Source organism: Alosa pseudoharengus, unplaced genomic scaffold (genome assembly GCF_046254945.1).
Source record: "Alosa pseudoharengus isolate Yale_2024_CS ecotype anadromous, Long Island Sound unplaced genomic scaffold, YU_APseudo_1.1 YU_APseudo_1.1_scf_7, whole genome shotgun sequence".
Taxonomy (NCBI): Eukaryota; Metazoa; Chordata; class Actinopteri; order Clupeiformes; family Clupeidae; genus Alosa; species Alosa pseudoharengus.
Genome location: NW_027468859.1, coordinates 9,596,401 through 9,620,473, shown reverse-complemented (window position 1 = coordinate 9,620,473; position 24,073 = coordinate 9,596,401). Strand labels below are relative to the sequence as shown.

At 40.3% G+C, this 24,073-nt stretch overlaps 1 protein-coding gene across 7 annotated transcripts; it reads left to right on the top strand.

Annotated features, from left to right (window-relative positions):
* The first annotated feature begins 345 nt into the window (after positions 1 to 345).
* On the top strand, positions 346 to 24,073 carry LOC143109671 (dromaiocalcin-1-like). Of its 7 annotated transcripts, XM_076272459.1 has the most exons (9): positions 346 to 430; positions 504 to 781; positions 11,178 to 11,253; positions 11,737 to 11,854; positions 12,371 to 12,519; positions 19,240 to 19,614; positions 21,998 to 22,336; positions 22,439 to 22,530; positions 22,861 to 24,073. In XM_076272459.1, exons 5-9 carry the CDS (start codon positions 12,483 to 12,485, stop codon positions 22,975 to 22,977), a joined length of 960 nt encoding a protein of 319 aa, XP_076128574.1. In that variant the 5' UTR covers positions 346 to 430; positions 504 to 781; positions 11,178 to 11,253; positions 11,737 to 11,854; positions 12,371 to 12,482; the 3' UTR covers positions 22,978 to 24,073. The 7 variants fall into 7 exon arrangements, with proteins under 7 accessions (XP_076128574.1, XP_076128573.1, XP_076128576.1 ...); XM_076272458.1 differs by lacking the exon at positions 11,178 to 11,253; XM_076272461.1 differs by lacking the exons at positions 504 to 781; positions 11,178 to 11,253.

Sequence of the window (24,073 nt, the reverse complement as noted above, 5' to 3'; positions counted from 1 at the left end):
AGGACCAAGGAATGTTACAGTATATTTCCTTTTTTTTGAGCCGACGAGAGCATCAACATTGTAAAAATAGCCTACAAGGAAAAAGACCGCACTTTGCATACACAGACGTGTTGCCGACTTTGCATACACAGACGTGTTTTGTATGCAAAGTGCAGCCTTTCTTTTCTTTCTTATCAGTTATAGGTTTGGCCTAGCACAAAAAACAAATTAGATTACATGCTTGCCACAAAGATCTTGGATGATATCCAAATGATCCGGAGGGAGGTCACTTGTGTTTTTTTTTGTCGTCTTTGTCCTTTATAACATATGCCATTTCTTCACATGGTGCTCATTGTGACTTATGTGTACATACACGTTATGTCACGTTATTTTACATGGGAAAAACAAGTTTGAAGGGCAGCTGTAGAACCTGTGAACACTAAAGCAAGAGGTGAGTGAAAGACATACAGTAGAGCTTGTTTTATGGTAATACAACCTTCATTACATTTTTTATGTTTTTACAGTTTGAGATTCATGGAGGGACACATGAACAGCTAGAAAAGTCTTAAAGGACAGTTTTATGGACTAAGGGCTGTCGCAAGGGGGGTGCGAATGGGGGGTCGCCCAGGGCCTCGCGTCTGAAGCCTAGCACCTGGCCAAAGATGACATGACGCGTTTATTCTTCATTAGACTATCAACCGGTGAGAAGAGATACTCTGCAAGTGTTACTGCAAGCTGGCCTATGATTTCATTGCTGAGTTTCCGGCAAAGAAAGCATGAAAAGTTATTTTTTCAGGATATGGTAAGTTATTTATTTATATACAGGCTATTTATTTGTCCAATATTACAGACCAGTTTCCGTAGGCCTAGGTCATCTTATCAATAGTTTGAATGTTGTGTGTGTTTCTGTTCATTGACAAATAGCGTTCAGTTCAGTGCAATGATTCATGTCCAATTAATGTCCCGTTAAAGACATGACATTATTAACATAGGGCATCTGAACACACAAAACACATTTTGATCATTTTCATAACAATTTGAGTGTTTTATTTCACTTTAGAACACCCATGTTCACGGTAAAAAATGACCGGCCATTAGAAATGAATGGGTGAGAAAACGGTCAGTGTATAAAATTGAGTCCAGACACATACTGTAGCTATTGATCAGATGGGCTGTATGTGTGCTTCTGTACATTAAAACAAAAATAAAACCCTCACTCACCCTCTTTGCTTCTATGCCAGCCCCCATTGGAACCTTTCCCCAATAGAATCGTCCCCTTTATGACTTGCATGAGCTCAGATCATTGAGGCCTGTAGGCTATAAATAACAAATGCAAGTTCACATCTGGTTAAATACAATAGAACATAAGTTGATACAAAGGTCTATCACAAAATTAGATGATGTGTGATGTGTTACACACAACAGGAGGGTTAAAGAAGCTGTGTAGCCTATAGCCTAAACATGCACCGACAATAGTCTACGTAAAGTAGGCTATCGCACGATTTCATGCACGTAAGTAAAAAGGGCCTCGCCCCCCCCCCCCCCCCCCCTTGCGATGGCCCTGGGTGGACTAGGCTATATTTTGAGTTTCACTATGTGTAAAAATATTAAGAGTGTGAAGCATAAACATTCCCATAGTTGACGTCTCATTACATGAAGAAAAAAGCAATGCAGTAAATGATCTAGGGACACTAATATAACGTAAAAGAGTGTTATTGTTATATTGTTTTATTGTTATTGTTTTATTGTAACCATTGTTACATTTTTACATAGTTTTTAATGATATTTTTACGTTGATAAAGCGAAGGTGCTCAATTCATCCAGGGTAACATCACATTTGATAATTGCTCTTATGACTTGGAGGCACCTCCTCTGTCTGTCTCTTCTAGAGTGAGTGTCCAGTATATGGGCCTGTTAAGCATGTCTGTAATTATTGTCCTTCATTACAAGGATATAGCAGTTAAAGGAACCGTATGTAAGAAAAATATTTCAATTAATCATAAAATGGCCCTGATATGTCACTAGACATTAAGAAATCATGTTCATTTCAAATACTTATATCACTGACAACAGTAGTCCGGCCAGAATATTGTCATTTAAAAAGTGAAGTTGCAGCCCTCAACTGATGTTGATGTTGTGTTTTGTCATGTCATGTTGTGTTTTGGCCTGATGCGCCACCCTCCACCTATCTACTAATCACGAAGTCAGTAGTGTTTCGCCATCAGGGTTGGCAACCTCGAGTCAGGGGGGAGGGGGAGGGGATACACCGCTCTTCAGTATTTTGAAAGTGATTGCAGTACCAGTTTTGGCCACAATCGTACATATGGTTCCTTTAAGTACAAGATAACGCTCGATAAAGCTGATAACCTCTGTCCCCAAAAAAGTTTGGATGCTGTATAATATGTAAGTAAAAACAGAATGTGATTTGCAAATCATGTAAACCCATATTTAATTCAGAAAAGTGCCGTTTTAGTAGCCAGGTACTTCTACTATGGAGCCATGCAGACACTGTCTTTCTCGAAAAAGGCCATAACGTGACCCAGCGATGACTAACTAGGCCTACATTTGTTTGTGTATACAGTGTAGCTGATATGAGCACAGCAAAGATTTACATACCTGCATTATCTGAGATGACCTCACAATTACATTGCATCAATGTTGCATGGTTGACTGTCAAATGCCTTGCTCATAATTGCTAGTAAAACCTGGTTCAGCTGCTAGTCCCAGGCTCTTTAGGAACGGGAATTACATTAGCACATTTCCAGATAGCTGGCAGAGAATGACTGGTGCTAAGTCTTCAGCATATTCTTTTAAAAGTCATGAGGGGATGCCATCAGGCCCAGGTGCTTTCCTGACATTTGTTCTTTTAAGATAGCATCGTCATTACCGGTGTTGTGTGCCTTCTGGATTCTATACGTTTACTTACGTGCATGCGCTGTGCTCATAATGTAGTTCACAAAGTCTTAGGATTTGTTACGTGGTATGATTATAGTCATAGACATGGTAACCAGTGTTTCCTCTACGTTTATTTCAGCATGGCGGCCCCCGTATCCTCCCTGCTGGCTGCCGCTCACATTGCAATTTAACAGCCTAAACTAGTCAGAGGTTATTATGGCTCGTCCAGTTTCAGTTCACATATTATATATTGTATTGCTGTAGCATATTTAAAGCATTAACTTTCTTCTCAGTGTTTCCTCTTCATTTAGCGGTGCCACTGCTTCAGAATTAGGGGAGACGCTAAATAGGCTAAATGCCCTCCTCCACTGGCGGCTGAAAATTGCAGTTTAAGAATAAACAGCAATGCTAATCCGAGGTAGGCCTACCTGTCTAGTTTTATTCCATAAATATATTGTTTTTATAGATGCATGCGCTTTATAGTGGCATGCGCTATCAAGAGCTTCCATGTGCTACACATGTTTGTCAACATCGCAAAAACTAAAATTTTCGCAAACTTCGTGGAAAGGTGTAGCACAGGCCAAGGAAACCCCATTTCTGAAGCTGATCGTATAAAGTATTTCCCATATCGTAGTCTATAGGCCTAAACTCGCTCGCAACAACAGCAAAAATGACTGGAGAGGATGTCTCCGCGAAGACACCGCTGTTACATTAAATGCGCACTCAATCGCGAATCGACGCAGTAAAAAAACAACTGCTGGTAGTAAGGTAAATTGCAAAAAATTTGGTAGCCTATGCACTCGCGGTGATGGCCTAGTAGGCCTAATGTGATTCGCGAACTATAAAGTAAAGGTGATTTGCACCAAATAAAGGCAGTGTTGTGGGTTGTGTTTTTACGCGTTGGCACAAAACTTAATTTCTGTCATAAACGAAGTAAGCTAAGCGTTTCTCCATTGTCAACGTGAACTACCGGTATGTTCCCAAGCGTTCAAGTGACAATGTGGTTTAATGCATGGGTTAACGTGACTTGAGTCAGACAGAAGATGGGCCTGTTTTAGTTCCTGAATCCTGTCCCTCTCAAGTCACGTTAGGCTAAATGGTGTGATTAGCAACTAGAATAAAAAAAAACATCCCGGGAGCCGGGAGTGACACCCTATCAGTTTTTTCATACTAACTTTTTAATTTCTGGGGGGGCTGCGGGCGCTGCCGCCACTGTTAAAAAAATTCTAGAGGAAACACTGTATGGTTTGTTCAATGTTGGTGTTGCAACAGGTTTGTTATGTGTTGAACGAAGGGTTCGTGAAGTATTCCACCGAGATGAATAGGGAGATGGGCGCAGAACCTTCAGTAAAATGTATGATTAAATTGAATTATATTATTTACTTTTCTCGCGAACCGTTCACCACAGCAATTAACGGCTAACATCGTTTAAAAGCTGAGAAAAAGCTCTTTCATGTGATGTGATAGGCTACTTGTGATGTGTGATGAGTATAGGTGAATTTGGATGCACTTTCTTTCTTTGCTGTCACTTTCACCACTGCGTAAAAGACTAAATTAATTTGCGCTGTGAATGCTTAGATTATTTTGACAGGCCATAGGCTAAATAAAATCGTTATTAGTCGGACGCAAAACAGAATATTGAAAGAAGGGGGCACCAAGGCCACAGTGGCCTGTAAACCTCTGATTTTCAAAGGGGCATCACTGCCAACTCAAGGGGCAACGATGGCATGACAGTCGTGAAATTCCTACCCTGCACATACTGCACACACAGTAACAAAGCCTATTCAGGATGCCAACGAACGACATGGTTTGTGAAGTTAGTTGTATTGCCAAAGTGCTTGATTTTAGTGTGGCAGGTTTTACACACCGTGTACGTCTTGTCTAGTTTCTAGCTTTGGGTGCGTTTTTAATTACCCGTCTATTGCGGTCATCTCCCTCCGTCATCTTGATTCTTTAGTGTTGTTCTTATGCTAGCTAGTGCTGCCGCTTGGCATGTAGCTACAGGCTGCGCATGTCATTACAACGTTGCTCCGGAAATGCCCCCAGAAGTAATTGAAACTTCACAACTTTATTGTCCACTCAAGGCCAAAAAATAAACAGTGACATAATCGATTATGGCACGTTGCCGCATCGATGCTGAATCGTGCATGCCCCGCATTGCAATGCATTGCCGAATCGATTATTGTTGACACCACTAAGTAGCAGGGAATTCAAGCCAAACCGTTGCAACTTAGCCTATTTGGGGGACAACAAAAAATGGGTGCAAAAGGTATCAGCACAATATTTTAGTGCAGGCCCCTTGGCAGACACAAAGGGCCCATAGCCTAGGCCCTAGATTACATAGGCTATACATGTGGTTGTTAAACCAGGTGAATAAAATATAACAATAGTAGACTAGGGTTTCCCAGTGCCATTTGTAGTGGTGTTGTAGACCGATACAACTCAAATCCAATCCAATAATAGTTATTTACAGAATTATAGTTGTTCTGTAGGCTATCTATCTGTCTTACTAGAGCAGGAACATCCCTCTCCATCTTCAAAATACTGAAGACCCAGTTCTTCGTAGAATATCTCCTCTCCTAGCACTACTTACAACTAATTCTAGCATTTACCACCTGACTAGAACTGACACTAAAAATAGCACTCACTGATGCACTTTTTCTTATTGTACTCTAACTTTTTTAATTGTTCTAGAATTGTTGAGAAATTTAAAAGCTTTGTAAAAGCAGTCAGGAGCCATAGCCAATGAAAAATACATAATAAGAATTGTAGTGTGACACAATGCCAAAACGATTGTTTTGATACCAATAATATCAAGAATTTTGACACTTTCTTTCTTGATTTGATTTGGGTACCCCCCACCACACAAGTTGAGTTCATAGACATTACAGGACATAGACTCCCCCCAACACACTCATTGAAAAGGTGGCTTATCATATGTTTGTATTTCATACATTTTGAAAATCATATTAAGTTTATATTACTTATGATCTGCATAATTACCAGCTAAAATACATAATAAGTTGTATATTTCATATTGATTTTAATTTTGACTTTTGACAGATTTTTTACATTTTACACGATTGTCAAATTGAAATTAGTCATACTGATTACATTTTACACAATTGTCATTATTGATTTAAATTTATCTTACTAACCGCTTTAAAGGGATATTCCACCATTTGGGGAATTACACTAATTTTCCATCTCCCCTTGAGTTTAAACCAATGAGAATGACATCTGTCATTCCCTTTAAAGGAACACGCCACCCAATGTCAGTAGTAATATATGTTCTTACCTTAACTTTCACGAGTTGAGTCATACCTCTCCCGTGTCGGTACGTGCACTCAAACGCTCTGGTGCGCGGCTGGACTGTGTGTTAGCATGTTGCTATGCTAGCGGGCTTTGCCGTAACTAACCGTAGAAGTAATCAAAAACATCCACGTTTTCCCGACTTAAATACAGTTGCACGAGTAGTTGATAGAAATGTCTACGGCCACGCAACATGAAACGTGGCGATTTTCCAAGTGAATAAACAGGAGAACTACAATGTGTGGCGCAATAGCACTTGGGAGTACTTCGACCTAGCGTAGTAGTATTGTTAACACCTAATTGTAGATCCTATCCACCACAGAGTTTAGAATCCATGCTGGATCGACCCTCAGCCTCTCCCTCCCCTCTGAGCGAGAGAGAGGCACACACACTAGAGATGCGCTGATGGGCTATTATTTCAACCATAACTGCATAACAAAACTTATCATCCATCAGCCATCCATCAGCACCAAAGTTTTTTGACCAATTTTCAAAACTGCACCCGCCCACCATCTGCTGGTTGTTTTAATGTAGGCTATATGGGTGATGCAGCGCTGCTGACGTGAGGCTAGAAAGCCCTTGCCTGTTCTAGAAAAGACTGATCCAATGCAGCAAATATATTAAAAGGCTTAAGTCGTACATTGGCTATGTTGTAGCCTATCCCCAGAATATCAGCAGCAAACTCAGTCTCTGTCTCACAAAACAGTCTCCAAATAAAACGCACATCGGCCTGTTGCCTATTCTGCCAGCTTGTGACAATATATCGTCCAAAATGCTTGATTGCATTGGATTTTTGTTCAGTGAATCTTTTGTAAATTGCTTTACAATTACCGTCGGACCTATAGGCCTATTGCCTGGCTTGCCTCAGCTTCGGTATATATATTACTACTGACATTGGGTGGCGTGTTCCTTTAACAGCGAGCAGCGCAACTTTAAACAGCGCATCGAAACTTTGATAGTCAGCAGCACATTTGAAGGAATCTGCTTGCATGGGAGACCGTATAGAACAGTTATTCCACTAAAACATGCTTTACTAAAACCTAGTGTAGTGCACTCGTCTATTATTTGATCTCATTGGCAAAGTGAAACTCACCGTGGTGTCAGTCAATGACAAAACAGTTATACACAGTTAATTACTTTAACTATTGACTGACAATGGTTTACCATTGAAAACGTAGCCTGGAAAAAGCAACACTTACCCCAATAATGTTCGAATGACTGAATAAAAAACGTTTATCCTGCATTGCTTACATCTTGTGACAGTGCATCTTCAGCTGTGCTTCATATTTGCCTCTTGTGTCTTGCCTAATCAGTTTTATCCGTCATTACCATTTGCAAACAATGGTGAATAACTATTCATTGTAAGATGTATTTCGTAATATCTTTATTCTAATTATATTTCCCATTGTAATCGTGTCATTTGTAATGTTTTGCATGGATGTGCGCTGGTGCGCGTTCGTGGATGAGAGAAGCATGGTGCGTTGTGCACCCACCCATATCACCGTAGATAATGCGCTCCTAAAATAACATAAACAACTCGCCACGGACTTCTGACCAGGTTTCTCTTGGTCAGTGGTGTAATGCGTTTTAGGTATACGATAGCGATTGTTAGACAATGCGCCAGACCCCTCCTTAGGTCATTAATTGCTCAATTCATCCAGAGTAACACCACATTTGATAATTGCTCTCATGACTAGGAGACACGTGTAACTCCTCTTGTCTGTCTCTTCTAGAGTGAGTGTCCAATATGGGCCTATTAAGCATGTCTGTAATCATTGTCCTTCATTACAAGGAAATAGCAGTTAAGTACAAAGAGTTGATAACCCTGTTTCCTAAAAAGTTTCGATGCTGTGAAATAAGTAAAAACAGAATGTGTTGATTTGCAAATCATATAAACCCATATTTAATTCAGAAAAGTGCCATTTTAGCACCCGTCCACTTCTACTATGGAGCCATGCTGTTGTATAGCATACAGAATGCAAACACTGTCTTCCTGGAAAAAGGCCATCAAATATGGACCCAGAGTTTATACATTTGTTTGTGGTCATACAATTTAACTGATATGAGCACCATAATATAAGATAGAGATTTTTACATAGCCAAATTATCTGGAGGAGAGAGCCTCTTCACCATTTCTTCATCACCTGACTTCCTTGTGTCTACACAATACTGTTAGTGTACTGTAAAGCCAGTCCAGTGTTTTAGCATTCACTTTTCAGAGGGGATGAATTGGTCTATCCAACAGAGCAGAGCTCATTTGTGTATTTTGGTCATGGGAGAGGGAGGATGTAGCCTGGGAAAAGCTGATATCAAGTTGGTTTAAGACAGGGAGTTAGACGTTTCTTAACTGCTTCCTTATGTTGGAATATGCAACATTGTACAAACATGTATGTAAGGGATACCTATGTGATATCTGCAACAGTAGTAGGCTACTGAAAACGGTTTGATATTCTGTTAATTTATAGGACTAGTAGCTGGACACGTAGCCGACAAAAAACACATAGGCTACTTTACACTTCAGTGTTTGCCTTGAAACAATTCCGGTGTTCCAGTTTAGATGGTGAGCAGGTTAACTTGTGATATTTGCATAAAATCCGTGAATATTCAACAAGACTCTGCCTACTTGTTAACAGCGCTTTGCTCTGCCTCCGCCCCTCGAGTGCCGGGAGATTCACATTTTCACAAGCCCACAGTGAGAGAGAATATGAAGAAAGATCTTGCCGAAAACACGCGGAATCACCGGTTCATGTGTAATGCATGTCCGCTTATGCATTATCCACACAAAATACTCTGCAAACGGGAAAGTGTCAAAAGTAAAACAACAAAGGTTTTGTTGGGTTTCGAACATGAGTCTCGCGGAGGCAAAATGTACATTGCAATCAGCACTACCAGTACACCACAGAGAGCAGTCACTTCAATGCCGTCATCGACCATCATTAATCTATAGTGCGTAGTCTACTAGCTAGCTATCTAGCTAGTGATATCCTGATGTCCATGTTAACTGGTGACATGACACCGAATGCAAGCCTTGAATAATTAATTTTGCCTCACATACCAAAACAGTTACAACAAACTGCATGCATGGCCTTCAGACGTTGTTCTTTTTTGTGGGCAGATCATACATCGTGATTATAATGGGCAAAAATAATGATCACGTGTGGGCCTCGAACTGCTCACTAAAATAGCAAACTAGCAGTAGTAGACCACCCTGCTAACCAGTTGCACCACTATTCATTTTGTATCTACAATAGCATGGTGTTACCATTAAATGAATGTGTAGGCCTATGTTGTCTTGTGACAGCTTATTTGTCAATCGATCAAGATATTCATTATAGCAAACACATAGGCTACGTGAATGTTTTGCAACAGGCTGCTGAAAGAGCAGTAGGCTAAACTATTTACTAATTTAGGCTATGTGGGAATCTGAAACAGCAACATCTGTCATCAAACTCTCTCAGTAGCTACATCAAAGTTTTGTAATCCATATGCTACCATGATGACCATTGTTTGTCGTCAAATTAGGACCAACAAATTAAATAATATAAGTCAAACTTGGAGAAAATAAATTTCATATTCATTTCAAATCACTAACTTCACCAAGACTAAGATAACACTAAGTTATGATAACTTTTGCACATGACTGAGGTGTTTTATATTATTAACCCCCAAAATGCCCATGTTAAATTGTGATAGCACCAGTTAACATGGGCGTATATTTTTCACATATGTTAACCTGTGTTAACTTTGACTAAAAGTTAAATACATACATAGAAATCCAGCATTGATTTCAGTGGCTCGTAGTGTTGTGGTATAGATAGACGATATAGAAGCTAATCTGATCAACTTTCTTGTCCATGCGTGGTTCGAATCCCAGCTAGATCGCTAGTTTTATTTTTTTCCATTCAGTCAGTATGTGTCATATTTGTGTGAACAATGCTTAAACGGACATGTATTAGACATAGCCTACACTGGTGATGTTTTCAGCGATATCCGTTATATTGTCTCACTTGCAAACACTTTGTGAAAATGTAAACCTGCACTATCGGAGGTAGAGCAGATTAAGAAGTAGGCAGGGTCTTGTTGAATATTCACTAATTTTATGCAAAGATCACCAGTTAAACTGCTCAACATCTAAACTGGAACACCGGCATAATTGCTTTGAACGTTTCGGTCTCTCGTCCCCCATTCCTGCTTTATATGTCCCGGTCAGCCAGAAAGGACGAATGAAACAAAATGCTCGTTTGAACGTGAACGGTTTTGTTCAGAGCTGAAAATGCAATTGTGTTTGACAGAGGGCAGATGTAAATTGCTAGTGACAAAATATTAGCTTTCAGTGTTGCACGATGTCTTTGTAAATTAGCCTACGTTTAATTAAAAAGTGGTTAATTCTTCCTGCTTCTCCCTACAACCAGACAGTGTTGCAAATTGTGTGTTTCCGTCACTCTGTCTCTTTCGTTGCTCTGATTGGTTTTTGGCCTCTCCTATTGCGTCCGAGGCATTTTGACCGGCGTCCGTTTGGGAACGCCCTATGGAAATGGGCTGTGAACGAACCTTCCCCAGACCCACTCTCAGTTACGACTGAGAAGGGTCTTGTTTTAACCGGGCTAGGGAGAATGCTCAGTGAGTTGTTTTCACATCAAGCCTTTATATATTACAAAAAAGTTGTATAACATCTTCCTAAACTCTTCCTGAACTCTGTCAATTCTTACACGATCTGAGCCCTTCTGCTTCCTTCCTAGCGCTGTGTTAAAGGTTCCATATTATACTTCTTTTTCAACAAGTCAAAATAGACCTATGGATTGCACAAAACATGTCCCTGAAGCTGTTTGCAAACATTTCTAATTGCTAATTTTGCATTAGCAGCAGCTTCATTCTTGCCAGTTTCAGTCCCTTTCAGAATAGGCTGTTTCTAGGGCCTGTTGCCTTAAATGCAAATGAGCTGTTGTTGGCCGCGCCCCACTCCTTAATTGATTCCATGTTTACATCAACAGGCAGCTTGGTCGTAAGCCAGGAAATAAAAGTCGGTGACAAGGCAATGAAGGATTCTCCACCAGAAAGCCTCCGACTGTCAGTGATAAAAAATACAATTTGTTATGCAGGAATAATAAAGAATGTGTGACAAACCTCATTGACGGTTCTGTTTGAATTTCTGTAAAAAATAGCCTAATAGTCAAGTTATTGGAGTTTAGATGAAACATCTGCTAAATACAACAACCACTACAGAATCCATTCAGACACCTGTCCTGCATGTATGATGTAACATGGCCTAACAATGAAATGGTAGCCTAATGGGTAAAACTTTGGGACAGTATATTTGGGACAGTATATAAGCCCAGTAGAGTTTATGTAGCCTATTCAAAAGCGGATGGCCTTCGGACTCGTACCTACGGCCAAATTACAGCCGCGGGGATATCGTTTACCAACCCCACTCCCACTCGTGTCATATGGGTGGGAATGTTTAGATGGGGGTGGGTAGTCAATGCCCTATATGGTTCCAGGGGTAGTACTATTCAAATTTCCTTTATTGTGACATCTTTGACTATCTCGCAGAAGCGCATATCTGAGATCAAACTCTCTCAACTAACCCACAAAAACTCAAAGCACGGTTTTGTTCCACACCTGGAGTGTTTGTAGAAGCATCAGAGACCCAAATGGAACCACAGAAAAAGTGAGTTTTGCATAATATGTCCCCTTTAACTAAGTCCCACCATTTCCGTGGATTTTCATTTTTTTCAGCTGCTGTACGTGCCTTGTGTAGTATGAGTCCTAACAAGCTTTTGTACCTTGTCCCTAGTGTTTTCCACTTTTCCACATTCTTGGTCCTGCCATATTTGTGAAAAAGTTTCTGTCTCTTTTGGATCATTTGTTTAACATTTTCTGTCATCCATGGCTTATCAGTTTTTCTAACCCTCTACAAATGTACTGTATGTAGATGTATATTGAGTGCATCGGATACATTTAAAATTTCACAATTACTGATATGTTAAGATCACTAAGCATATGATAACTTCCCCTTATGGGCTAGGCAACCCCAAATTGCATTATGTAAAATATCATATTTAAAGGGACACAAGACCTGAATATCAATGGAAAAGAGCTGGTTCTTGTTGTAGTATTTCTCATTATATTGATAAACTGCTCAGTTCACATCTGGGTGTTTAGTTTAACCTTTTTGTGTTTCCAGAATAGCCTGAGAATTTGACAAGAGTCAAATCACACAGGATATTACATGAGGCAGTGAGAGCCCTGTTGTTTTTGTCATTGCTGTCTTTTGTGATAAGCCATTCCAGTCTGTGATGGCGACTGCTGTGGTTACCCTCCTTTTCCTCTCAGGTGAGGCAGAATTGAACCTGTATGTTTCTGAGCTTGTCAAAATGTATCAATAGGCTATGTAGATGCAGGGGCATTGTGCAAACCATCTTTTCGGGTGGGCACTGGGCTGAGCTGTGTTTTTTAAAAAAAAAACCTTTTCAAGATCAAAACCACACCCCGAACATCAATAATATACGTCAGGTAAATTGGGACATCAGGTAAAATGGGACAAATTATCTTGGGCTCTTTAAATATTAGAAGCCCATCACTAATCATGTTATTATATGGTTATTATCAAAATGTTTTAACAATACACCATAGTTTGTTATGGGAAAGAATTTAGTGACTATCTAAGGTATGAGCTACACCAGGCGCGTAACTAAAGCGTTCCGTTCGCGACGCGTAAAATCCATTTTAGATGAATGGCCTATTTTTTTCGAACGTACGCCCCACTGTCACGTCTGGTGTAGCTACTTCCATTGATTATAATGGAAGCTAATTGTTGCAGCAGATGCAATGTGAACGGAACGCTTTAGGTAGGCACCTGGTGTAGCTCAGCCCTAATGCATCAGGCAGCCGTGGCCTACTGGTTAGCGCTTCGGACTTGTAACCGGTGGGTTGCCGGTTCGAACCCCGAACAGTAGGCATGGCTGAAGAGCCTCACTGTGCCTCACCTCACTGTGTTTTCATTGTGTGCTGAGTGTGTTTCACTAATTCACAGATTGGGATAAATGCAGAGACCAAATTTCCCTCACGGGATCAAAAGACTATATATACTTATCAGTGTTTCCCCTACAATGTAGCCTATTCATAAGCGGCGCAGCGCTGCTGCTGGAAATCAAGCGCCACTGCAAAAAAAAGTTGCCTAATTAAAAAAAAACAAAAAATAGACGCAAGTGAACCAAAGATCCTTGATTACTAGCTCCGCTTTAACCCTCTCTGAGTGAACTTCAGGAACAGCTGCCATTTGTTCAGGTTTCATGTCAACAAATAATAGTAGGCTAAAGTTGAAGGTGCAGTCAGGATTCCACAGGAGATCACGCTTGTTTGTGTTTATGTTTAAGTTTATTAGCAGACGCATTTTTGTGCAAGAAAACGTAGCCTACATTATGTTAACCAAGGAACCAAATTAAACACGCCAGCGAGATAGCTGCCCCTACCTTCAGTAGCCTATTCCCAGATAAATTCCACACATTGTTTCGTTTTTGTTTGTGATACAGGCAATGATTTCAAGCCGTGTTGCTAATACCTAGAATGCTAGGCTGCTAGGTCTAGCTAGCCTACTGGTGGGTTTAATTGAATTTGAGTAATAGGATACGCAACCATTTCTGAGATAGTTTGAAATTCTTCGAGTTTTTGAGCATCTATTTTACCAAATGACATGGGAAACATAATTCATTTCATCCACATATGCACCATGCACAACACAGTGTTTCCTCTAGGATTTTTTTAAGCAGTGGGGGCAGGCCTGTCCGAACCCCCCCCCCCCCCCCCGTCCCACGGAACTGACAACTGACACTTCGCTGCAACACAAACAATTGTATTCACCTCTATTCACACACAATGAGGCATTATTATGACCGCCGCTAGCGAAGCGGTCATATAGGGATTGTCAAAGTTTTTTTTTTTTTTTCGTCATCTACTTCCTGAAATTTTGGTCAACGATACCCGGGGCACCGAAACACCGGGACACATGACATTTGGTGGGTATGTAGCCCCACTAGACTTTTACGGAAAAATTTCGTTTGGTCCCCGGGGGCCACTCCCCCTCCGCGCTGGGCCCCCCCGAAACCCAAAAAATGCAGTTTTTCCTAAATAACTACCTGAACCGTGGCACCGAGGATGAATAAATTTTTATGGTATGTTGGTCTCAAGGGCCCACATCAACCTAGCCCATAATCACTCATTTGTGATTTGCACCCCCCCCCCGGTAAAAAATGAAAATGCAATATCATTCTGCTTTAATCGCCCCTCTCTTCAGTAAAGACGTTCAGAACTGCACTACATTTTATGTGTATGATTAACCTGACATTCTCTGGGGATATGCCAAGTTTCGTAGAATTTCATGCATGGGGGGGTCTAAAAAATTAAGTTATGTGTACATTTTGTGACTGTACACTCATTGGCCTGTAGATGGTGGCGCACACATATACACATGCACACACACACACAGGCACCCACATACTATCGGTATTAGAACGGCCGATACATAATTACAAATTCAGTAGGATTAAAAGAAAGCCAAAATAAATATTCATTATCATCATCATGGCTGCATTTCCAGTATTGGCGATAAGTAGTCATTTGTCCACTAGATGGTGCATCGTTGCAGCGAGACGTAATTTTGTTGGAAGTTAATCTAAAGTGGGTTGGAAAGACACTACGCTTCCTACAAGGACAAGACTGTAGGCTACAGTAGTTTACCGCAGAGAACGTCTAAGGGTAGGATGATTTCTGCATGACATGTAATTCCCATTTCCTCTTGAAGCCGAAATAAATCTGAGAATGTTTATCGGACATGCTTGTTTTTTACTGCAGGTAGGCTACGTTAATCCTATCAATAGCAGAACGTAGGTAAAATAATGTTACCGTTAGCATGGTTGAGTGATGGAGGCCAATTTGATTATTGATGTATTTGTAGAAAACCATAAATGCGTTTATAGGCTACCAAGCAAATCGAAAACAGCACTAATTGTATCTTTCGACTGTCATCTCATTTGCTTATGACCATAACCTAGGCTACTAACAGGAGCTAAGTGAGTTAGCCACAACACGTTCGCTACGTGATGGTTTTTTAATGGAAAATATATAGGCTACCTGAAAGATAACCTGTCTATGATGCACCCTAAACACCGGGCTGGGACATTTCTGCTCAAGGTCTCAAAACATATCTGAGTCAACGTTCATTCCCAAACACCCATATAGGCTAGCCTACTTCAATCCTCTATTTTCAAAGGTGATTCAAGTAAGGAAGAGCATGGCTTAAAGTAAAGTAACTGAAACTACATAAATTCGTCAAAGTGAATAATTTGTGTCAACTCGCCGCAATGTAGATTTATTAACGCACCCGTGATGATCTACATCTCCATTTAAACCAGATGTTTTAGAGCGCACGTTGAGATGTATTCAGGGCAGGGCTGTACCTACACATATTTGTTGCACGTGCTACAAAAATCATTCTTTGCAATGAATGATTTAGTACCAACGTTTTTTTTTTGGGGGGGGGGGGGCTTCCTACGATCAACTGCTGGAAAATTTTCTAGGGGAAACACTGCTTATACTTAATTGGGACAAAAAAATCAGCTAAAATGGGATGTTTTTCTACTGTATATAAAATTGTCACTGGGAGCTATAAAATCAAAAACCTTGTGCCACTCATAGGTTAAAAAAGCAGTTAAAATATTGACAAATATTGAAGATGATGCAATGATTGTCACAATGGTCCAGAAAAACATGATTACGTAGCTGTAAGCATGTAGCTGTTAGCACGTATGTCCCTCTCTATTGTTTCCAATGGCCATCACTGTATGTCCCATTTTACCTGAATATGACCTCATCAGAGTGAGGGTGTCTTGTGACCGTGCACACGACGCCGGTTTTTGTGAAACTGGTGAGGTTTTGTTAACGGTTACGCCTTGCATGTACACTTGCAGTTTAGGAGACTGAAACCGATAGCTTTTGAAACCGGCTTCCGAAGTGGGAACTTTTGAAACCGCCGGATAACTTTCGCCGTGTAGACGCCTGTAGGTGCGAAGCCGGCAACTTTATGACGACATAGCCCCACCTCTCAACTCAGCCACGGCACTCAACCTGACATGTTGCTTGTCAAAACAAACCAAACCATTTATTTATCATATTAAAATGTTTTTCTTTCCCCTGTCATGATTTATGTGCACAATGTAGCATCGACTGGTCTGGCATATGCACTACAGCACATTTAGCCGGTTACACCTCTGTGTGTAGGCCACACGCAAGGTTTTTTCTTGCCGGAGTCGTTAAAGGTGTGAAAGTGGTAAGAGAAAATCCACCCGGCGGTGTCGTGTAAACGGCCTCTTAGGGTACACAGCTAACCCCCTCCCCCACACACTCCATTTGAAGCCTTGGGCATTCAAAGACATGAAGGGCCCGTCCACACGGAGACGCTTTTTAGGTTAAACGCAGAGGTTTTGCTTCGTCTTGGCCGAGCGTCCAAACGAATCCTGTAAACGCACTGCCCGAAACCGCACTTTTCTGAAACCTGGTCCCAGAGTGGAGAAATCTGAAACCGTAGCCCGTTTGAATTCGTTTAGACAGCGAAACCGCACATCTTGCTTGCGTATCGATGATGTCATCGCCACACCTCAGCTGCCCTGGACTTGCACTTATAGTATTGCCTAACAATAGGCCTACTAGTTTTCATACATGCATTCTAACTACTGTCAGTGACGCGAGAGAACTTAAGTTATTAGGAAAGTGCGGTGTAAGTTTAGGCTACATTCATTTGTGCCAGTGTCATTAATTTATTTTACATGTCTTACAACATACATGCATTCACAGTCGAGTGAAATCAGATATAAGCATACAAAGACGCTTAGAACTCACGTTAAGACGATAGCACACTGAATCCGAATGCGCGATTTGATGCAGGCAAAAGTATTGACTGTTACTAACAAAGGTTTTATAGCAATATTATAAATGTGGCGACAGAATAGCCTAGAATTTGGGTAAGCCTTGCGTTTAGGAGCCTAATTGCGGTGATAGCCAAAACTAATGTGAATCACGGACTATCCTACAACCAAATAAAGTAAAGGTGATTAGTAGGCCTACCTGCGTTAGCCAAATAAAGGACGGGACAGCACCCTTCACAAACCGTAAAATAAAGTTTATTCGTTTTACAGTTGACTACAGTTGACAGTTCACCATCAGTCCACACAAACAATTCTGGTTTCCTTGCACTAGCCATTTTGTCGTAGCCTATTCTGTCTGTTTGTAAAGCCTACAGCGTGAACGTTTTGGTAAATTACTGTAAAGAAACAGTTCCACCTATAGGCCTGGGATATGAAGTAACGTGTTGAGTCGTGTTGAAATGGATCCGTTTGGACGCAAATATTCTTGATACGGTTCCAGGGAAGACGGAGGAAAAAAAGATCGGTTTGGTACGTGTGGACTAGGCCTAAGTGTGTGTGGGGGTGATGAAATGGTGTGTGTATGAGGTTTAGGTGTTACCTGTGTGTGTGTGGTAATGGGGTGTGTGAGAGGAGGATGATGAAAAGGGGGATGATGAAATGGTGTGTGTGTGTGTGGGGGGGGGGTAATGGGGTGTGTGTGGGAGGGGATATACCTGTGTGGGAAGGGGGTATGTTGTGTGTTTGGATGGGGCGGGGGTGTGTCAGCCATACTCTTAATTTACCAATACCCAGTGTGTTATGCATGGGCAGCATACAAATGAGGAGGGTGGGACATGTTTCATGTCATGTTAGATCACATCCTGAGGGTATAAGCTTTCAGAAAATATATAGTTGAACCAATTTTCCCTAAATGGCACAGACCCAAAGGTAATATGCCTGATTTACCAATACCAAGTGTGTTATGCATGGGCTGCATACTAATGAGGAGGGTGGGACATGTCTCATGTCATGTTAGATAATACCACTGTTTCGGGGGAACAAAACTTTTTTCTTTCAGGAAAACACAATAATCTCACACCAAAGTCAGACCAAATCACATATTTTTCATACTACAGCCTAATAGAGCAAGATAAAACAAAAAAAATATTTTTTTCATCACTTTTATCAAGGTGTGCCAGTGCCATGACATCAGTCATTCCCTTTAACGGCGCAAAGTGCGACGTCAAAGAATGCATTGGTATTTTGACAGTCAACAGCGTATTTGAAGGAGTCTGCTTGCGAGACCGTATGGAACAGTCCTTCCATTAAACCATGCTTTACTAAAACCTAGCCTTTACGCATTTGCACTCGTCAATTATTTGAAATCATTGACAAAGTGAAACTAACTTCACCATGGTGTCAGTCAACAGTTATACGCAGTAAGTTACTTTCACTATTGACTGATAATGGGTTACCATCAAAAACATAGGCCAGAAAAAAAAGCAACACTTACCCTAATATTTTTAGAATGACTGAATAAAACAACATTTATCCTACAGAGGAGTTGCTTATATCTCGACAGTGTGTCTTCAGCTGTGCTCTGTAGGTGTCTCTTGCCTCTCCCCTAATCACTTTTAACCGTCATTACCAATTTGCAAATGATGGTGAATAACTATCATGAGATGTACAGAATTTCGTAAATCTTTAATCTAATTTTGTTTCCCATTGTAATCGTGCAATTTGTAATGTTTTGCATGGGTGCGCTGGTGTACGTTCATGGAGAAGGATGGTGCGTTGTGCACCCGCCAATATGACTGTTGAAAATGCGCTCTTAAAATAACATATAAACAACTCGCCATAGACTTCTGACCAGGTTTCTCTTGGTCGGTGGCATAATGCATTTTAGGTGGTGTACTATAGTGATTTTTACACAATGCTCTAGGCCACTCCCATGGTTGTTAATTGCCACACCCCTGGGCGCATTGTTTAAAAAATAAACATGCAAAATAAGAAAAAAAAAACTTTGCGCCAGGTGGAAAATGAGTTTTTACGCCATGCGCCATTGTGCAAAATAGGGCCCAGAGGGAGAGAAAAGAAATACAGTGTGAGATACTTGAACTATCGTTTGAATATTTAATTTATTGTTTGTCAACAGGCCTGTTCTCCTGCCGCTGCCTGGCTGGTCAGTACCACTTTGTGTCTGATTTACTCAACTGGACTGAAGCACAGAAATACTGCAGGGCAAACTACACTGACCTGGCCACCATCACAAGCCTGGAGGACCACACCAGATTTACTAAATATGTAGAGGACTTGGGTTACTCTCTCAGTATCTGGATAGGATTGTATTATGATATAAAATGGAGCTGGAGCTGGTCCCTGGATGGCAGTGGCTTGAGGCAGACAGGTTATAGTGGATGGAGCTCTGGCGAGCCGGACCAACCAAGTTATGAGCATTGTACGTTTATGTACACCGGTCTCTGGGGTGACAGAAGTTGCAGTGACATGCTTCCTTTTTTGTGCTACGATGGTGAGTACATGCCCCACTTTGTGTCCTTGGAAATGTGTCATTTAAAGCCTCCATCATAAGACTAACATGTGAGGCATGTCGAGGCTCTGACCATATCCTGTCATAAGATACCAGTAAAGTCAGTGATTTAGGAGTTGTTCCATGTTCCCATGCAATGGCACAAAAGGTTTCTGGTATCCATTATGACAAGTGTATGTAACATGTACAAGATTATAAGCAGAGAGGGTTAAAGCAGAGCTAGTAATCAAGGATCTTTGTTAAGTGTTGTGATAGCAACAATACATGCAAAATGTGTGAGTAGGGAAAATAGACCACTGAGACTAAATAGAGATCAGGAAAGGAATTTAGATTGAAAATGTAATTGCCAATGTCATCAGCATCAATACTTATACATATAATTTGAAAAGAAAATAAAAAATGGGGAACTTAATTAATGGGATGGACATTAAGGGTCTATTTATGAATGATAACAAATTCAAACTTTCTTTTATGAGCAATATTACGCTAATCAAAGGAGTTTTGAGCTAGACAGTTGTTTGTATTAGCAACAAAATTGCTTTGGCCTATAGCTTGCAGCAGTGGGCATGGGGCCACATCAGAATAAATAAAGAACCAAAACATTGCCCAACTAAAAAATCAAGAAAATAGTCAATCTTGCCGGAAATCGATGTTTCAATCTGAAATGATATAATTCAGTTACACATATCATATCATCAAAATTCTACTGAATTTGCATTGATGTTTTTTTTTCTCTATTTGTCAATGGCTCATCCATGTTCCTTTTCCAAATGGGCAAATGGACAGCAACAACAAAAAGGAAAAACAAATTATTTTGAGATGATATTTGAAAATAGGGCCATTCTGATATGATGGGGCTGACCATTCAATAGTTTGGGTCGCGATATCCAGACTTATGTAATATTCCATATTTCAGGGTGCTGAGTTGTCTTGCTGTAGTATACTTATGAAACAGGCGGGGGCTCGGCCATTTAAGGATTTAGAGCAGGGGTCTAAAACTCAAATGAGCTGGGGGCCACCCAGCAAAAACAGTAGTAGTAATAATACAAGAACAGATATTTCTGAAAATGTAGTGTTTTTTTTTATTATTTCAAATACTGTATAACACAAAACTGCGAAGAGAAAGTCAAGTCAACGTCAAGGTCATTTAATGTGCTTTATATAAACAAAAGCAAACAGGAAAAGCTGATAAAAGTATAAAAGGGCAACAGTCAAAGAATAGTTTAAAAAGTAAAGAGTAAAATAATAATAGTAATAAGAAAACATAAAAAACAAGGTAATAGTATAAAAGCATAAAAGGGCAATCATTTAAAAACAATGTGTTTAAAAAATAATCATTAAAACATAAAAAACAACATAGAATGATTATGGTACAAAATCACATATAGGATGATGTAGGAACATATGAATTCACTGGTGTTGAGATAGTTACAGTTCCTTTGTATTTTGTTTTCTGACATCTTGCCAATGTTCTGTACTCACATTAGCAGTGATATCAGCCTGTTTTGGTAAATTCTTTGCATTCCCGGTTTGTGTTGCTGTACTCACTTCATGAGATGTCTCTCGTGGTTCATCCGCCTTTGATGGAAGGGCATTCTCTGCATTCCCGGACGCACCGTGACTTATCACTGTCAATAGACGATCGATCATAATCTCCAAAAGGCAAATATTCTCCTTCAGAATCAGAATTGGTGAATAACAGACCTAAGACAGACCTAAGACTGTTTTAATCAGTGTCGTTGTTTGTCGCAATTAAAAATACCCTCAAGGGCCGAATTACATTGTTATTTTGACACCAGGTCGCGGGCCGGAATTGGGCCGAGAGTTTGAGACCCCTGATTTAGAGGTTCTGCTGATTGCTAAGGAGTTGCTTCAAAACTTCTTGTAACCATACCTTAAACACCTTGTAACCATACCTTACACACTGCTTTCTGCTTTGAACTTTGTTTGCAATTCTTCAACACACTTATAGCAAAACACAACACATTGTTTCTTATGAGACACTTTGTTCAAAAATGACATATACCACTATTGTAATCATTGATAGAACATTTCTATTCAAAATGCAAAACACTTACATAGAAAACTGAACACCAATCAGTCTGAGATTTAGCACTAAATAATAATATTGGATTGGATAATGGATGACATGGCATTCGAATATCAGAAAAATAATGCACATTCAAGGTGGCAATGTTAACTTTTGATCACTAAAACTGTCTTGTTAGTAGAACTAAGCTACTTCTTTCTGCGACATATCGACAAATTTCTCAACTTAAAGCACAAACTACCGTTACTAGTTCTAAATGGAAGGTTGCTATGCTTTTGTTTTATTTTTAAAAATATGTTTATTTTTTAATGGCAGCAAATGAGATAGCAGCAAACCAATACATTCTCATCACCCAGCCGAAGTCCTGGAATAATGCGCAGAATTACTGCCGCGAGCATCACACAGACCTGGCCAGCTCCAGGAACCAGGAGGAAAACCAGCGGTTGGCCATTAAATCTGATTCCAAAAACGTGTGGATCGGTTTGTTCAGGGACACCTGGCAGTGGTCCGACAATAGCAAGTCCCGATTCACTGCCTGGGGCCCTAAGTACCCCAAAGAGGGCGGATTCAATGACAAATGTGCTGCCTGGTATGCCTCAAACCATGGTTGGGCTGATGATTTGTGTGAAGAGAAGAAAGCCTTCATGTGTCAGAGTGAGTTTGCCACAGGCCTACTCCATATACAAGTGTTTCAGGTGTGTGTGTGGTTTATGATGAAGCAACAATGAGAGACTCAATTAACATTTCTCTCCACAGCCCCACCCAGTCGGGTGGTAAAGGTGACCATCAGGACGGACTCCCCTCTGAAGCTGGAAGACCCTGCTGTCCAGGCTGCTATCGCAGAGCAGGTGAGTGAATCGCTCCTTTCTCTCCTCACAAGCTCCAATTGTCTCCCAGTCAGCTCAGGTGGAGGTAAATCTAGTGTATCAACAATGATGTAAAATCAGCCACTGTGCCTAGGAAAGATGTAAAAATAATAACAATGTAAACAGTCATAAGTGTGTTTTGGGTATAACAACATTTAAACCAACAAGAGTGACATCTGTCATTCCCTTTAAGAGCATTTAAGAGATCAATTTCCTTGAGAGAACAATATAATTTAATGAAGAATAATTTAATGAAGAATACTGTTGTGTTTCAGGTCAAACAGTCACTCTCACCCTTGCTCTCTTCCTCAGATTCAGCAGAAACTCCATGGCCAGAGGGTCACCTGGAGACAGCAGCCAGATGGGAAAGTCTTTCATGAGAAGAAAAACAAGGATGCAAAAAGATTAGAGAAGAGAGATGAACTATGAGGAGAGGAGTGAGGAGATAAAGATTAATCATATGCATGAGAGCTCCTGATCTTTAAAATTCTATAGGCAGAAATTGATTTAGTTTCATTTCAAATGACATTTATCCTTTGTGTACTAATAGACCATTGCTTACATAAATGCATAATAGGCTACATACAAATGAAGTGGATTTATTTGACAATTTTGACACCTGCTTGACTTTTCTCCTTTTATGTTTGGAACCAAATGCTCTTAGCAAAATTCTGTTTGATATGTTACATACTGTAGGCTATGCACAAGTGTTTTAATAATAATTTAACATTAAACACATAAGGATGCATCCTAAAAAGGTACCTTGGCATTTATAATTAAAATAGCCCCAATACTGCCGCTGTCAATCTCTGTTGTCCGTTTTCCTTAAAGAAACCCGTAGCCAAAGATTAAGTTTGCTTCAGAATCTCTTGTTTGATCTGAAAATATCTGAACTACGCAGCAGGCGGTAAAACTCATGAGGCATTCATATAACGTGAGAGGTAGCCAATAATGTTTGATCAACTTCTGAAGACGACAAGGACAACAAGCTGAAGTGCAATGATATAATACAATGAGTTTTGAGTTATTTTTTAAGTGCTGGGTAATGTGTCAATACTACTGTATGTGAGGTATTTGGCATTGCACTACTCAGGTGTTGTAGATGGAGATTTGGATGAAGCTGGAGCTGTCAGAGAGCATCTGGCATGAAGCTATACCTGCTCTTCTTTCAGTCATGCAACTGTGTTTACCGTCGTGTAGCCAAATTATTCTGCACTTTGTTGAAAGCATTGGTCAATTTGTATTATGAGAACCAAAAACCTGCATACCACGGTGACCAACAGCATGGGAAGCATGAGCGTCATTGTCATCATCATATATATGCAACACTGTGGCCACTGCACAGGTTTTCTCTGGTGCCCAAAACTGCAGCGGTAAGGTTTATACACTTCATTTTAGGTGTTCTCTGAGGGTAAAATTCTGTATGGTGCTCTTGATTGATTGATTGGTTGAAAATCTTTATTGACATGATGTATTTTGTACAAAGGATGATGCTTATATGAATAAATAAATAAATAAAATTACT

Coding starts and splice junctions, on each gene's coding strand:
- LOC143109671 (XM_076272461.1), top strand. CDS start 12,483: ATGGCGACTGCTGTGGTTACCCTCCTTTTCCTCTCAG. Junction 12,520..19,239: donor TACCCTCCTTTTCCTCTCAG/GTGAGGCAGAAT, acceptor GTTTGTCAACAG/GCCTGTTCTCCTGCCGCTGC. Junction 19,615..21,997: donor TCCTTTTTTGTGCTACGATG/GTGAGTACATGC, acceptor TTTTAATGGCAG/CAAATGAGATAGCAGCAAAC.